Source organism: Bos indicus, chromosome 18, assembly GCF_029378745.1.
Source record: "Bos indicus isolate NIAB-ARS_2022 breed Sahiwal x Tharparkar chromosome 18, NIAB-ARS_B.indTharparkar_mat_pri_1.0, whole genome shotgun sequence".
In the NCBI taxonomy this organism is placed as follows: Eukaryota; Metazoa; Chordata; class Mammalia; order Artiodactyla; family Bovidae; genus Bos; species Bos indicus.
Genome location: NC_091777.1, coordinates 48,654,075 through 48,671,110, shown reverse-complemented (window position 1 = coordinate 48,671,110; position 17,036 = coordinate 48,654,075). Strand labels below are relative to the sequence as shown.

At 48.1% G+C, this 17,036-nt stretch overlaps 1 protein-coding gene across 16 annotated transcripts in view; it reads right to left on the bottom strand.

The window, feature by feature from the left end:
• The window catches only part of CATSPERG (cation channel sperm associated auxiliary subunit gamma), a 30,733-nt gene extending 13,847 nt beyond the window's left edge, over positions 1–16,886 (bottom strand). For 2 of the 16 annotated variants that reach the window (XR_011561548.1, XM_070770951.1), the window contains exons 1-7: positions 15,258–16,318; positions 10,481–10,625; positions 9,992–10,121; positions 9,741–9,813; positions 8,578–8,733; positions 1,666–1,837; positions 484–621 (exon numbers count right to left, since the gene is read on the bottom strand). Coding sequence is in view for 15 of the 16 variants with exons in the window: in XM_070770951.1 (XP_070627052.1) it covers positions 484–621; positions 1,666–1,837; positions 8,578–8,733; positions 9,741–9,813; positions 9,992–10,121; positions 10,481–10,625; positions 15,258–15,656 (1,213 nt within the window). In the remaining variant the exon portion in view is untranslated. Of the gene's footprint in view, positions 1–483; positions 622–1,665; positions 1,838–8,577; positions 8,734–9,740; positions 9,814–9,991; positions 10,122–10,480; positions 10,626–15,257; positions 16,319–16,443; positions 16,573–16,745 lie in introns of those variants that run through there. The other 14 variants (XM_070770941.1, XM_070770942.1, XM_070770946.1 and 11 more) reach the window with 12 other exon arrangements.
• Between the last annotated feature and the right edge of the window lie 150 nt (positions 16,887–17,036).

The window sequence follows — 17,036 nt, the reverse complement described above, 5'->3', positions numbered from 1 at the left end:
AGCACCATTTTGCAAATGAGGGTAAGCACCCGAAAAGAGAGGTTGAGTTACCTGTCCAAAGCCACAGGTGACTTGAGTTGGGTGTGTTAGAGCAGTCTCTCTCCTGAACCCATGCTATAATCCCTAGGCTATTCTCCCTTGCCAAGGGATAGTCCTGACGATTCACTCTGCAAGCCCTGGATCCAGCTATGCCTGATGCTGCATCTGGGTCTTTTCATCTATATAAGTTTATACATTTTCTACACTTAAATGATTTTTGAATTGGGCTTCTGCTCTTTGAAACCAAACACATTGTGAAAGATACATTACCCACCCCTCCCACCCCGCCAAGCCCTGCCACTACAAAGGCATAAACCCATCTTGACTCACAGCCTGGGACCCCTCCTGAAGGAAGGGGTGAGAGCTGAGGGCCTGGGGTCAGAACGCTTAGGAGTGAGAGGATCCAGAGGGGTCTCTTGGGCTGCTGGAGACCCCAGACCTTACCTGTGATGGTCCCAAAGTGGACGTAACCTTCGTTCTTGCCAGCGGTGAGGGCCATCACATACTCGGAGCCATTGCTGTGGAAATGCACGGGGCACAACCTCTTGATGCACTCGTTAGCCAGGACTCGAACCCATCTCTCTGTGGGGGCCAGCATAGACATTTGAGCCTGGGACCTTGAGCCCCCAGATCCAGCTATGCCTGAAACCAACATGCTCCTGAGTTTTCTAGCTAAGCCAGTAAACACCCCTTTCTTTGACTTATACCTATTCTAACCTGGTTCTTCCCATTGTCAAAGTTCCTAAAGAAAGAAAGTGAGAAAAATAAAGCCTTTGGGAACACTCACTAACTAATGAAATAGGGGTTACAGTGGAAGTTTCTGTGGTCCTGTAAGTTCACATCGCCCATTTACATGGGGCAGGGGCAGGAGGCAGGGGTCAGAAGAACTAGGGCTTTGATATCATTTAAAAGACGAGGCCGAATCCAAAGTCTCTCTCAGGATTTCCCTGGTGGTCCAGTGGCTAAGGCCCTGCATTCCCAAAGCAGAGGGGCTGGGTTCAAGCCCTGGAACTAAACTCCACATGCCACAGCTAAGAGTTCACATGTTCAACTAAAGATCCCACACGCTGCAACTAGGACCTGATGCAGCCAAGTAAGTAAATTTTTAAAAATTAAGTCTCTCTTTCCCTCCCTGATCAGTCTCCTTCATGGCTCTGCCTTTCCAACAGCCCGTCTCTGATTCTCTCTCTGTCTGACTTTCTGCCCCTCCCCAGCGCCCCACACTTCTCACTTGGTGTGCATCTCTCTCTCGTATGTCTTTCTGACACTCTCTGCGCCTTTGCATATGAGTGAGCATGCACGTGTGTCTTTCTCTCTTTGCTCCCTCCCTTCACTCTCAGGCCTCTCTCTGCCCTTAGTCGGTTCAAGACTCCTGGGAAGGTCTGGATGAAAGCCTTGCCCCAACATACAGAGGGCAGGAGGAGGCGCCTGCAGGGTGGGAAGTGATGCTTCAGGAGCTTGGGAAGTCCCTCCTACATCCCCCTCTCCCACCCATGGTAATTCCATTCCCAGGTGCCTCCAGTGATGGAGTCCCTGAAGTGCCCTCCCTGGGGCTCCAACAGGCAGGTCCCACGGCCTAAGATGCCCAGGACGCCCGGGTATGTGACCCGGCCAGTGACCCCTCACCGCTGCCATGATTGTTCTCGTAGAGTGTGGTGTAGGTGCCTGTGAAATAGTAGATGAGCTGGTTCTGCCGGATGAAGAGGGTGCTCTCAGTGGCAATGGCATCGTAGATGGTGGCGGTGAAGCTGGCTTGGGGGCAGTAGAAGGAGCCTACCCAGCAACTGTCAATGCTCAACTGCAGGGGAGTGGAGCCAGTGGTGAGCAGGTGGCCTTGATCTCCACTCCCGTGTCCCGCCTTATGGGGAGGCACCTGCTCTGACCACTGCTTGGGATGGACACATGTGGCTGCCCCCAGGGCTCCCTTTCTGCTCACCCTCCAGCAGCATCTTGGTGGCCAAACTTCCCCCAACAAACTTCCCCTGGAAGCAGGTGACCCAGGCCAGAGCCAGTGGGGGCTTTCTATGCTCCCTGGAGTTGGGCAGTGCTCCATGTACTCAACAGGGCTCAGCACAGCTAGTTCCCCAGGCTACAGTCGGGATTGTCCTCAAGTGGATCCAAAAGATTCCATGCTTGGCCTAAGGCACATTTTAATAATACTATTCTGTGTTTTTTATATTCATTTATTTTTGACTACACTGGGTCTTTGCTGCTGCATGTGGGCTTTCTCTAGTTGTGGTACGAGGGCTTCTCATTGCAGTGGCTTCTCCTGTTGCAGAGTATGGGCTCTAGAGCACGGGCTTCAGTAGTTTTGGCTCATGGGTTTAGTTGCCCCGCAACATGTGGGATCTTCCAAGACCAGGGATCAAACCCATGTCCCCTGCACTGGCAGTTGGATTCTTAGTCACTAGACCACCAGGCAAGTCCCTATCCTATTCTATTTGAACAACTGGCTATCTGAACTCACTGACTGATCACTAACACTGGCAATATCATTAACAGTGGGAAAGCACCAGCAATGAAGGGCTCTTGCCTAAAAGACTGAGTATAACTTTAACCAAGCTTCTAGAACTCACTACCAGTTTATAGGCAATATAGGGTGTTGCGGATAGAATTTACATGTTGAAGCTCTATCCCCCAACATGACTGTGTTGGGGCCTTAAAGAAGATAATTAGGGTCCAGGGAGGTTATAAGGATGGGGCCCTAATCCTAATGGACTGGTGTCCTTATCAGAAGAGGAAGAGACACCAGAGCTATCTCTCTCTCCACATATGCACAGAGAAAAGGCCACATGAGGACAGTGAGAAGGTAGCCATCTGCAAGCCATGGAAAGAGGCCTCACTAGAAACCAACCCTGCTGACACCTTGATCTTGGACTTCCAGACTCCAGAACTACAAGAACATAAATTTCTGTGTTTAAGCCACCCAGTCTGTTATATTTTATTATGGCACCCTGAGACTAATATTCAATACATAAGGTCAGAGGAATAAGTTAACTGATTCTATGAAGAGGAAAACAGCCAGGGCTTCCCTGGTGGCTCAGTGGTAAAGAATCCACCTGCCAATGCAGGAGACATGGGTTCAATCCTGGTCCAGGAAGATCCCACATGTTATGGAGCAACTAAGCCCTTGAGCTGCAACCAGTAACCCTCACGTGCCTCAAGCCAGTGCTCTGCAATAAGAGAAGCCACTGCAATGAGAAGCCCATGCACTGCAGAGTAGTATGCATTCACCAGAGTAGCCCCGTTCACAACTAGAGAAAGCCCACGTGCAGCAATGAAGACCCAGAGCAGCCAAAAAAAAAAAAGCAGCAAACAGTCAAATTCTATAGGACGAAAGGCCTGGCTTCTTAAATTACCCGAAAAAAAAAAAGGTGATTGATGGTTGTGGGTTGGGGGAGAGCAGACTTATAGGTGAGAAGAGAATTAAGAGAGTTTACAACCAAATGCAACGTGCACATCCTGATTCAAGCAAACCAACTATAAAACACATTTTTAGATAATGGGGGAAATTTAACTATGACCAGGTCAGATGATATTGGATTGGCCAAAAAAATCATTTGGATTTTTCTGTAACAGCTTACCAAAAAATCCAAATGATTTTTTTGGCCCATCCAATATTAGGGGCTTATTGTTAATTTTGCTGGGCATCATAATGGCATTGTGATTTTATTTCTTAAAAGTCCTAATGTGTTAGAGATATTTCCTCAAGTATTCCCAGAATTTACGAGTGAAATGGTATGATGGCTAGAATTTTCTTTCAAACATTCTAGGGGAAAAAAAGTAGGGCAAAAGAAAGCAAAATGTTAATTATTGAAGCTGGGTTCATCATACAATTCTCTCTACTTATGTGTTTGACTGAAAATTTCCACTAGAAAGTGGAATTTTCTACTAACTTTTCCAACAAAAAGTGTAAATCAGAGATTTCCCAGTGGTCCAGTGGTTAAGACTCAGAGCTTTCAATGTCCAGGGCATGGGTTCGATTCCTGGTTGGGGAACTAAGATCCCACATGCTGTGCAATGAAGACAAGAAAAATTTATTTTTTACTTTTAAAAAGTATAAATTGGAGTCTGTCGTGTGTAGGACTCCATGCCCGAAATGTGAAGAATTAAAGCATGAATACTGAAGTTAAGATTACTTATTAACATAGATAATTTTACCGCCCATAATGATACCTTACACATGCAAATAATTTCACATCTGATATTCATTTAAGCAATTATTTCACAAACCCATTCATTTAATAAACATTTTTTGTTTTGTGCTGTAGGCTTGGGGGTTCAGCAAAGCCTTCATGAGGCTAACAGGCAATAAGAAAATATACAATTGTAATATACAATTGTAACTGTATATAACAATTTGGTAATTTGGAAACAAATTAAGCAAGTAAAGAGGCAAAGGGTAAGGGGCTGCAATTTTAAGTTCCCAAATTGAGAAAGCCTGAGTGAGAAGGTAACTTTTGAGCAAAGACCTGAAGAAAGAGGGAGGCTGGCAAAGAAACAGCAAATTGTTCTTTGTAAGTAGAGTAGTGAGCCAGGGAGGAGGTAGTTGGAGATAAGGTCAGAGAAGTAAGAGCAGATTTCTTAGAGCCTATAAAGACAATGGAAGTATTGTCCTAGAATATTGAGACAATGTTTGAGGTCCTGGCAATGCAACACTGAAGGAGACAAACAGATTCCTTGTTGAGAGATAAGAGCTTAAATTCTGTGATGGAAAGCAAACACAAAACAAATAAACATGAAAAATATCTAATAGTGATGAATGTCTTGTGGAGAATTTAAGTAAGTGGATGTAAAAAAAAAGAAAAAGAAAAAAAAGTATAAATCAAAATAAAACTCTAGGCTCTGCTGCTAAGGGAAATTTTACCAAGTTAAGAGGAACATAAACATTCTCACTTCCCTATCTATTCAGTACATGAGATTTCTGCAGACTACAGACTTTGTTGCTATGCCTGGGCAAACTAACGTGCACCCTCACAATCTGTCATTTTGATTGGATATCACAATGTATTGCCCTGTTAATATTTAAAGTGCTGCCTCTGTTTTCTGGAAGAAATACTTGGAAAATTTCTTTGTTAAACTAGAAGATCATCACATCTCCCCTCTTCCTCCACATGCCTGAGAAAAAGAAAAGCTGTGAGTCAGCTGGATTTTTTTTTTTTTTTTTTTGCATTTCTTATTTGAGCAGTGTTTGAGAGTTCTGACTCATTTCCCCCAACAAGCAGCCTGTTGGGATTCTCTGACCACAATGACTGAGTCAAGGTGGGCGAATGGTGAGCCACACCAAGTGGAAGGAATCTTGTGATTTGAGGGTTAGAAGATAATGGGAAAGATATTTCCCACTGGATGTGGGCCTGAGAAGATGCAACCTCTGCAGTTCCAAGTCCAGAGATGTTTGAGCATAAAGTCAATCATTTGAGCAAGCTCTGGGAGTTGGTGGTGGACATGGAAGCCTGGCGTGCTGCAGTCCATGGGGTCACAAAGAGTTGGACGTGACTGAGTGACTGAACTGAATTGAACTGAACTGAAAGTCAATACAGAGGAACCAGGTTTGAGAACTGGAGAGAGAGAGAGAGACTCAGATTTGGTGACACTGTTTGAAATCCTGGATCAAACTGGACCTGAAGTCCTGAATTTTTTTGGTTACATGAACCAACAAATTCCCTCTTCCATCTTTGGCAGGTAGCTAGTTGGGCTCAACTCCATTTCTCCCATTTTCCTTGGTAATGGAGTTTTAGCAGAGTATGTGCCAGCCAGGTGGAAATTAGACTTCCCAGGCTCCCTTGAAGTACATGTTGCCAACTGACTAATTCCTCAGCAATGGAATGTGACTGCAAGTGAAACTTGCTTAAGAGAAAATAGCTTGCCCTTCACTTCTGCTCTTTCTCCTTCCAAGCTGGCTTCAATATGGACATGGGCATGATGCAGCTCCAGTCACACGGGTAAGATCAACACCTGGGGCCTAGAGGATGGTGAAGCAGGAAAGTAAAAGAGATTGGGGTTTCTCACATCTGGACTGTTTGGCAAATAAGCAATACCATCCATTTAAGCTGTTCTCTCTCAGGGGTCTCTTTGATACAGCATCTATTAATTTTTTTTTTTTTTTTTTTGGATGCACCATTCAGCTTCTGGAATGTTCTCTGACCAGGGATTGAACCTGGGCCACAGCTGTGAAAGCCTGGAATCCTAATCACTAGACTTCTGGGGAATTCCTGTTACAGCATCTAAACATGACCAACACAGGGCTGACGATAGCTGCATAGTGTGTGTGTGGGGGACGGGGCGGGGTGGGGGGGGGCAGGGGTTGTTCTTATGAGATCCTAGGGGCAGTTGACAGGAGTGCTGAGGTGTGAAACAGGAAGAAAGAGGGAAAACAGCAGAGACAGCAATGTGGGAAAAGTCCTTCTGGTTAAAAAATGACAATAAATAGACTTTGATTTTGGAGTGACGGAAATCCCTTGGAAATAGAATTGGTGATTGCACAATACCAACATATTCAATGGTACTACACTGTTCACTTTAAAATGGTGAATTTTATGAATTTTATGATTTTCATCTTGATAAATTAAAAAAAAAAAAAAGGATGCCTGAAGTTCAAATTGCCCCTTTAATTCTCATGACATAACTCCCCTCCTTTGCCCTCCAAATCTCTTCAGCAGAATTCATTGGCTACATCTCTCCTGTGGGTGTGTTTGCATCAGGAGCGTGAAAACTGAACAAGGTCTGCAAAGACCTGAGTGAGAAGCAGAGAGCGAACTGACAGGACAGCTCTATAGACCAGAGATGTTCTATAAACAGGAGGAGTTCAACAGAAGCAGGAATTCAGAGCCAGAGGGAACTGAGAGAACATTAACCCACGTGGCGCTGTCAGAAATCAATGTGTGGGAGGACTTCACTGGTGGTCCAGTGGCTAAAAACCTGCCATTCAATGCAGGGGACGTGGGTTCTATCCCTAGTGGAGGAACTAAGATCCTACATGCCTTGGAGCAACTAATCCCATGGGCCACAGTACAAAAGATGCCACGTGATGCAATGAAGATCCCGTGCGCTGCAACTAAGACCTGATGCAGCCAAACAAATATTAAAAAAAAAAGAAATTATGGATGGCACTTTCAACTTTGATGGGAGGAGGTTCAAGCAGTCTTTAGGGGTTGCTGTAGTGCACATTGTTATCTTAGACAAAATTAACCAGCATCTTGTCCCCCCAGCATGTGGCAAAGCTACCCTGATTTCACTCCGGGGGAGTCATCCTTTCACTGTCTCTTGTCTTCTCATGACCCGTGCTAAGCCAGCTGGCACGCTCCATTCTTTTGGGACACATGACCCAAGCTGGGGCCATCAGGACCAAGCAAATAAATTTCAGGAATTTTTTTTAAGAGGTGCTTCCTTTCTCTGCCTATGAGCTGGGATGATATGAATCACTTTGAGGATGGAGTTAATCCAGAAGAAGTGAAGCTGAAAGTTGGAGTCCTCATTCGAGCCCTGAATCAAGCCAGGCCTGCAGGCTGCTCTGTGTCCAGGCTTTGCAGTTGGGTGCACCTATTCAATCCCATTTCTCTGCTGAAACCAAACTGGTTTGGAGTTCTGTCTACAACTGCAATTAACCCAAACATGTTTGTCTTTCACACTGAAAGGACCCTGCTTCAGATACTACTTCCATGTTTTGGAAGTAATATAGGCTCACAAAGCCAAATTTGAAACCCTAGATGCCAGGTGTATATTGAAATTCAGAATTTTCCAGTGTTTAGAAGGTAAGATGACACATATATGAGGCTTCCTCAGTGGCTCAGGAGTAGAGAATCCACCTGTAATGCAGGAGATGCTGGAGCCCCCTGGATCGGGAAGATCCCCTGGATTAGGAAATGGCAAACCATTCTACTATTCTTGCCTGGAAAATCCCATGGACAGAGGAGCCTGGCGGGCTACAAAAGTATTGGATATGACTGAGTGACTGAGCATACATCATGGCACATATATACCACCCAAACACCCAATGAGGCCTGGGGCAGCACCCCATAATCAAATTCCTTAATATTTCTGCAGGGCAGCATCAGAATATTATTAAATAGAATGCATAAAGATTAAAAAAAAAAAAAGAAGTCTTTGTTAGCTCAAGTCAGAGTTTCTTGACAAATGTGTTTTAGCCTTGAATTGTGAAAATGCCATTTCAAAGATTTGGGATTTCAGAACTACAAATGGTGACCTATAAATAATAATAGCTTCAACTCCCATATTACTAATTCTGGGTCTGACTGCTATGCATTTGTATCATTCTCAGAATCATTCTGTAAGGTAAATATAAATATCGTTCCCATTTTACAAATGGGGAATCTGAGGCCACGGTAGGTGAAGCGACTTGCCCAACATCACACAGCCAGGAGGTGGCAGAAGGAGGATTTGAACCCAGCCTGCAGAGTCTGTCTTTTGTTGATGTCTTCTGGGCTTTGGTGTACCTTTGGGGACCCCTTCCGTGGCTCTGGGCCCCTTTCCACTTTAGGAGCTGGAACCCAGCCCACCATCTGCCCTGCAGTGACTCACCTCCACGAGAAAGAAGTCCTTGAAGTTTGTGTCGGTCAGTAGGATGGCCTTCTCCTCAGGGATGCCGCCCAGGATGAGCACGGGTGTCTGGTCCACAGTGTACCACAGCGGCCTCGACGGGACATTCACAAAGTGCCGGGGTATCAGATGGAAGAGCTGTGGGGCAGGGGCCAGAGGGCTGCTCAACAAGCCCTTCTCTTTCCACGGTTCTGTCTCATTTAAGATAAAACCTAAAGAACTTACCCTGACTCACAAGGCCATGTGCAATTTACCTCCATCACCTCTCTGACCTCATCCTCCACCACTCTCCCCCTTGCTCACTTTCTCCCGGCCACATGGGCTTCCTCACTGGTTCTCAGAGCCTTTATACCAACTGTTCCCTCTACCCGAAATGCTCTTCTAGTAACCATGTAATTCCTGCCTCTGTTCCACCAAGACTGTACTCAAATGTCGACCTCAATTACACCTTTCTTGAGCATCCATATAAACACTGCTGTCCCCTCCTGTGTGTGTGCTCAGCTGTGTCTGACTCTCTGTGACCCTATGGACTGTAGCCCACAAGTCTCCTCTGTCCATGGGATTTCCCAGGCAAGAATACCGCAGTGGGTTGCCATTTCTTACTCCAGGGAATCTTCCTGACCCAGGAATCAAACCCATGTCTCCTGTGTCTTCTGCATTGGCAGATGGATTCTTTAGCCCTAAGCCACCTGGGAAGCCCCCACCACCCCCTCTTACAGAGATCTAATTCCCCTCAGTCTGAATTCTCTCCAGCACACTGACCGCATTTTAACCTGCTGTGGGATTGACCTGATCTCATGTGTGCTGGTCTGGTGTCTGTCTCTCCCACTAGACTGTCAGCTCAAAGAGAAGGCATGGATTTGGGTCTGTGTGTTCACTGTTATGTTCCCGTGGTGCCACACTCTGTGCTCAGGAAGTGCCTACTGAATGAATGAATGCACTGTGATTAAGAATATGGGTGCAGGAGTCAGGTGGACACAGTTTCAAGTCTGTGGGCAAATGGCTCCATCCTTTTGGGGCCTCAGTTTGCTACTCTTTAAAATGGGTATGTTAGAGGACCTTCTCTCACAGGTCACTGTCAAGACTTAATGTGTACTTAGCAGAGCATGGCACCGGGGCGCTTCCCATCACCGGGGCCCCCTCACCTCATTTCCCACAGTGAATTGGAGTTCGTGGTCTCGCCCTCTCTCCAGGAAGCCGTTGATGTTCACGTGAAACCTGGAGGTGGGTATGGGGCAAGCACGGGTGTGGGCTCCGGCTGCTGCCAGGGCTCACAGCCACTTCCCTGCCCCTTTCCCTCCCTGAGGACCCCTCTTGTCTTCTATGGGAATCCGCCAATTAGGAAGCCCCTCCCAGAGTCTCCACGCCTCACCCAGCCCGGATCGGGAAAGGGCACCTTTTATTGGGAATGAAGGGCCCCAGGCCATTGCTGCTAACGTCCACGCGCATGACAACGCTGCCGTTCTTGATGGGCATGGGTGTGTACCAGCTCATGAGACACATCTCCTCTGCGTCACATCTCTCTGCTGGCAGGCGGTGGGCACTGAGGCTGCTGGGGCCTTCCAGTAACCTCCTCCCTCCCTGGCCACAAACCACTGGGATCCCCCCACAACTTGGCATGTTCCATTCTCAGCCATGGATACCCCTGGGGCCTCTGTGTGGCCCCATCTGGGCCCCGGAACCTGCTGAGGCCTCCTTGGCCACACCCCTCCCAGGTCAGAGATCCCTGTGAGGCCCCCAACCATCCCCACATCCCCATCAGGTCATAGGCCCCTCTGATGTTCCTAGCCGCCCCTTGAGACCATGAACCCTGCTGAGGTTCCCTGGCCACGCCCACACGGCCACGCCCACACCCACCAGGCAGGCTGTGACCCTCGAGGCTCACCTGGGCTGCGGAAGGGGGCTGCCTCCATCTGGATCTGCAGCTGCTCTATCTTCCAGCGATGGAAGTTGACTGGGGACTGGAAGGTGACCAGCACCACTGGCTTCAGCCCTGTCAGGTGGCCCTTGCGGACCAGGGCCTCAGAGGACTGAGGGCGAGATGGCCCCACAGGGGTGCCCTTAAGAGAGCCTGTGGGTCCCCCTGCCTTGACCCCACCTTTACTAGCCTGCCTTCTTCCTAGGCTGGGTCAGGAGAACAGACTCTCCATCATGGGAAGGTCAGAGAACATGTTCTAGGTTTGGGGCTCAGGAGGGGGACGGGACCAGTCTAGGAGAAGGGTGGAAGTGCTTTCGGCTGGGAGGGAGTCAGGAGGTCTTCCCGGAGGAGGTGAGTCCAGAGCAAGGTCCTCAGATAGAAATTAGACATAGGGAATGCATAGGGCAAGAAAGCATGGGATAAACAAAAATGTAAAGGTGGGAGCACCTGGCACCCATAACTACTAGCAGCATCTTCCCTCACTTCAGGGATTCCATTCTCACTCTTGGGGCTTCTGGTTTAGGGACTGGGATCTGGGATATGATGGGGCAGTTAGCCCCTGGAGAAAGGCATGGCAACCCACTCCAGTATTCTTGCCTGGAGAATCCCACAGACAGAGGAGCCTGGAGGGGCTACAGTCCATAGGGTCACAAAGGGTCAATCATGAGTGAGGTGACTTAGCAAGCAGGCAGGCAGGGGCAGTTAGACAGAAAGGAACTAGAGACGAGGGTGACCGGGCGGCCAGGGACAACCTCCCAGAAATGCCAGGATCCTGGCTGGGCTAATAAGGGAGGGCAGGGCTTAGAGCAGCAGTCCCCAACCTTTTTAGCACCAGGGACCAGTTTAGTGGGGACTAAATTTTTCCACTGACCAGGGTTGGGGGGTGGGAGGAAGGTTTCAGTATGATTCAAGTGCATTACATTTATTGTGCACTTTATTTCTATTATTATTACATCAGCTCCACCTCAGAACATCAAGCGTTAGATCCCAGAGTCTGGGGACCCCTGACTTAGCATGGAGATGGAAGGAGGAAGACATGTATTCTAGGGTATGTGCTGTGCTGTGCTTAGTCATTCAGTTGTGTCCAACTCTGTGATCCCATGAACTGTAGCCTGCCACGGTCCTCCGTCCATGGGGATTCTCCAGGCAAGAATACTGGAGTGGGTTGCCATGCCCTCCTCCAGGGGATCTTCCCAACCCAGGGATGGAACCCAGGTCTCCTACACTGCAGGAGGATTCTTTACCATCTGAGCCACCAGGGAAGCCCATGCATACTGGAGTGGATAGCCTATCCCTTCTCCAGAGGATCTTCCCAACTCAGGAATCAAACAGGGGTCTCCTGCATTGCAGGCGGATTCTTTACCAGCTGAACTACCAGGGAAAGCCGGTTCTAGGGTATAGAACAGCATTAATATTTCATTTTTTGGCCGGACCATGCGGTATGCAGGTCCCTGATGAGTGATCAAACCCAAGCTCCTGGCACTGGGAGTATGGAGTCTTAACCACTGGACCACCAGGGAAGTCTCTAGAAGAGCATTAGAAAAGGCTTGGAGGCAACCCCAAGAGACAGCTGTGCTCAAGTCACTGTGGGCAGGGGTGTGGGGGGAGCTATGAGACACGGGTGGGAGATTTAATTAAAATTAGTCTGATTCCTTTGGCACAGGCCTTCATCCTGAGGAATGCCTCGGCCCAGGCCCTTTCAATCCTGCCCCCTATACCTGTCCCAGCCCTACCTCTGGCTTCCAATCACAGGGGAGCAGGTGTGGGTGTGTTGGGGACCTCTTCCTTATCAGGGCTATACTGGCCACAACTGCCCTGGTGCTGTCCACCCTTAACTCTTGTCTGGACCAAGCATCAGCCTCCTCCCTGTCTCCTTGCTCCTGCTCTGCCCCCCATTCAGCCTGTTAACACCTGAATACCATTGCATCCCTCCTCTGTTCAAAACCTCATGGCTTCATCTCACTAGAGAGAAAGCCAGGTCTCACTCTCCCCTCCCACTGTCCCCCTTGCTTAGTCTGCTCCAGCCACACATGGGCTCTGGGCGGTTCCTCATATACACCGGCTTCGGTCCTATTTCAGGGCTGCTGCACCTGCTGTTCCCTAGGCTCCAATGTTTTCCCCAGTTCTCTCCCTTTTCATCATTCAGGCCTCTGCTCAAGCTCTTCAGAGATCTTCCCCAACCATTCCAGCTAATGCCTTCACCTTATTTTATTTTCATCTTTGCACTGATTACACTATTAAGTTGTTTTCTGTGTTTACTTGTTGATTGTCTGCTTCCCTGGTGGGCTGAATCCAGAAGAAAATTCAGGCCACATTGTTTATCACTGTACTGCTTCCCCACCCCGTTGTGGGAAAAAAAAAAAAAAGAGGGTCTGACTCAGAGTTCAGTGTTGCATAAACAGATAAAGGAATGACTATCAGGCTTTCACAGATAAGGAGAGAAGGTTGATGGAGTCAACTCTCTGCCCAGGTCACACTCTAGAAACTTATTGCTAGTGTTCACTTTCTATGAACCAGCCACTGTGCTCAGTGCTTCACACATATTTAATCATTTTATGAAGTGGGTACGATCATTATTGTAGCCTTGTTAAAGATGAGGAGACTTTGGTACAGAGAAGTTAAGTGACTTGCCTGAGATCACTCAGCTGTTATGAGCAGACTAGTGTTTGAAACCAGGTAGCCTGGCTTCAGAGCTCAAAGGATTCACAATCATGCTGTACTTCCTCCAGATAATATGAGTCCACGGTAGATTCAAACCCAGGTCTGTAGCCTTCAGAATTTCAGTTCTAAACCACCACATTCTGCTTATTTCAGCCAAAACAACCTTAAGGAAGAACAAACTTGGAGGACTCAAACTTCCCAATTTGAAAATTAATACAAAGCTACAGTAACCAAAACAGTGTGGTGCTGGCATATGGACATATAGAACAATGGAATAGAATCATATCCAGAAATATACCCTTATACTTATGGTCAACTGATCTTTGACAAGGATGTCAAGACAATTCAATGAGGAAAGAATAATCTTTTCAGTCCTGGCATAACTGGATATTCATAGGTAAAAATTAGACCCCTACCTCACACCATATACAAAAACTAACTCAAAATGAATCAAAGGCCTGAACATAAGACCTAAAACAAACAAACTCTTAGAAGAAAACATGGGAGTAAATTTTCATGACTTCTGGTTAGGTAAAGCTTTAGACAACACCAAAAGGACCCGCAACAAATGAAAAAAAAAATTGATAATTGGGCTTTATCAAAAATTAAAACTGTGGTGCCATTGTATGATATGTGAATTATATCTCAATAAATGTAAAGCTTTAGTGCTTTAAAGGACATCATTAAGAAAGTGAAAAGACATGGAAAGTGAAAAATATTTACAAATTATATATCTGAGAAGGAACTACTTTCCAGTATTTAAAAAGAAATTTTATAATGTGACAATAAAAAGACAAATAACCCAGTTTTTAAATGGGCAAAGGATCTGAACAGACATTTCTCCTAAGAAGACAGATAAATGGGCATATGCTAATGGGCATATGAAAAGATGTTCAACATCATTAGTTATGAGGCAAATGCAAATCAAAACCACACTGAGATACCATTTCGCACATATTAGATGGCAAGAATCAAAGAAATGGACAACAACAAATGACAATATAGAAAAACTGGATCCCTCATATAAGGTTTATAAGAATGTAAAATGACATGGATTTGCTTTGGACAACAGCCCAGCAGGTCCTCAAAAGTTAAACAGAGTTATCATATGACCCAGAAATTCATTTCCTAGGTATATACTGAAGGGAACTGAAAACAGATGCTTACACAAACACAGCATCATTCATAATAACCACCCCCAAAGTGGAAATAACTCAAATCACTATCACTTAATGAATGGCTAAGCAAAATGTAGCACATCCATACAACTGAATATTGTTGTTCAGTCGCCCAATCGTGTCTGACTCTGTAACTCCATGGACTGCAGCATGCCAGGCCTTCCTGTCCCTCACCATCTCCCAAAGCTTGCCCAAGTTCAAGTCCATTGCATCGGTGACTCAGCCATAAAAAGGAAATACTGATCCATGTTATGGATGGGTCTTGAAAACATGTTAAGTGGAAGAAGTCAGGTACAAAAGGCCACATATTGCTTGATTCCATTCTTATATGAAATGTCCAGAATAAACAATTTCACAGAAGTAGAAAACAGATTAGTGGTCTCCAGGGGCAGCTTGCAGAATTTTAGTTCCCCAACCAGGGATCAAACCTATGCTCCCTGCACACCAAGCCGGGACTCCTAGCCACTGGACCACCAGGGAACTCTTGAACTGTATATTTTTAAATGGTGAATTTTAGGACAAGTGAATTCTATCTCAGTTAAAAAAATATTTTCTTTACTTTATGAGGAAAATATCTGTTTCTTTTTCTTTTTGACCCCAATATCTGGCATGTGGGATCCTAGTTCCCTGACCAGGGGCCCAACCTGTGCCTCCTGCAGTGGAAGCTTTCAGTCTTAACCACTGGACCACCAGGGAGTATCTCTCTGGTTTTTTTCTTTTCTTTTTTTTTTTAATGGAAATTAAAAGCTAACAAGCACGAACTATGTGCCTGGTGAGATACCAGGAATCTTCTTGAATCTTTAAGGTCCCTAGGGTTCAATGGTGGCATGCCTATTTAAATGTTAGAAAGGGGGAAAACTGAGGCCCCAACAGAACGAACATCCCCTGCCCCCGCACCCACTCACCACCTCTCCTGTGCAGGAGTAGTTGATCTTCAGGTAGTAAGGAAAGCCCAAGTATGTCTGCAAGGAGATGGTGAGCAAATGTCCAGAGCCCAGAAGGGTGCAGCTCCAGGGCCTCTCCCATTCGTCTGCCCCCAGTCCCCTCACCTCGTCCCGGTCGATGGGCGCGTCCACTAGCAGGTCGAACACTTTGTCCACTGTGTACAGCTCTTGATCGACGAAATGATCAATCGCGTCGTTCTTGCCTACTGACTCTAAGTTGTTCAGGACAACCTGCCAGGTGCATTCCTGGGTTTCCTGTATCGCCCACAACCTCCACGGTGCCAACAGCACCACCAGCAGTGCCCACAGCGCCCACAGGACTCGGAGCCTCGGCCACGGAGCAGGGCCAACAGGGAACATCTCGGGCAAGTGGGTAACGTGGCTTCAACCTGGGGAAGGCGGAGGTCACCAGCCGGCCAGACTGTTCTTGGTAGGCGCCGTCTTAGATCCCGCCTTCTTCCTGCGCCCCGCCCAGTCCCTGCTCCTGGTCCCGCCTCTGCTCAGATGTCTGGCCCCACCCCTATTCTTGCTCCTAGCCTCACTCCTACTTTTGCTCCTGGCTCCGGTCCTGTTCTTGCTCCAGGTTCCTTTCCTGCTCTCGCTCCTGGCTTCTCGCCTGTTCTTGCTCCACGTCCCTCTCCTGCTCTCGCTCCTGGCTTCTCTCCTGTTTTTGCTCCCGGCTCCGCCTGTGCTCTTGCTCCTGGCTTCTCTCCTGTTCTTGCTCCTGGCTCCACCTCTGCTCCAGACCTCCGGCGGGCAACTACTGCTCTTCCGGACCCCGCCTCTGCGGCTACTCCAGGGCTCTCCCCTACTGTTGCTCCTGGCCATGCCCCTACCTCTGGTTTCGCCCCGCCTCCCAGCCTCACCCCTTAACCTTGCCCTATCCTTCTTTGCTCTGCCTGTGCTCTGCCTCCGACACCTACTCTTCAGTCGGTCTCTATTTCTGTTTCCCGGTTTAGCTATGCCCCACTTATTGCCCCCAGTTCCTCTCCTGGCATACCTGGGCCTGGCTCCGCCCCCACGTCTTGCCCCGCCCCCCCACATTTCTCCGCACCGCCCCTTTCTCCGTGCTCGGGCCCTGCCCAGGTACAAGATCCTGCCTCTAGACCCGTCCCTCTCCCGAACCTGTACCTTCCCCACGCCCCACCTCTTCCCCTGTCCTCGCTTCGACTTCTCGCCTGTAGCTTGCCCCTCGCTAGTCTTCTGCGCCTTGTCCCTCCCCTTATCGATCCGCCCTCCCCCCTCATCCTGGGGGAGATGTTCTTCCCAAGCCCGTTCTTTGCCCCGCCCCCTCCTGTGACCCCGCCCCTTCTCGTTGGCGACCCTTTCTTTGCCTTGGGAACTCTCCTCGCCATTGGCCTTCCGATCGCTCCGCACCCTCTCTTCGCCCTGCACCTCCTCGTTCCCTGCCGGCGCTGCCTTGTCTGTCAGCACTTTCTCGGTCCTCACCTTCCCCCTGAACCGCGGTACCTTGTCTCCCCTCTTCTCGCCACCTCTTTCCATGCCCTGGATAGCCCAGCTCTAAGCTCCGCCTCTTCTAGCCCCGCCCCTATTCATCGCCCGGCTTCCTCTCTTGGCCTCACCAGGCACCTCGCCCCGCCCTCTCTCCGCCCTGCCCGTCCTGTGCCCAGTCCCTGAACTCTCCTCCTTTTCCTCAGCCTTTCCCCGCCTCGCCTCCCCCCGCCCCTCTCCTCCCCTTCTTAACCCCGCCCCCACCCCCTGCATCCCTCCCAGGGAGGC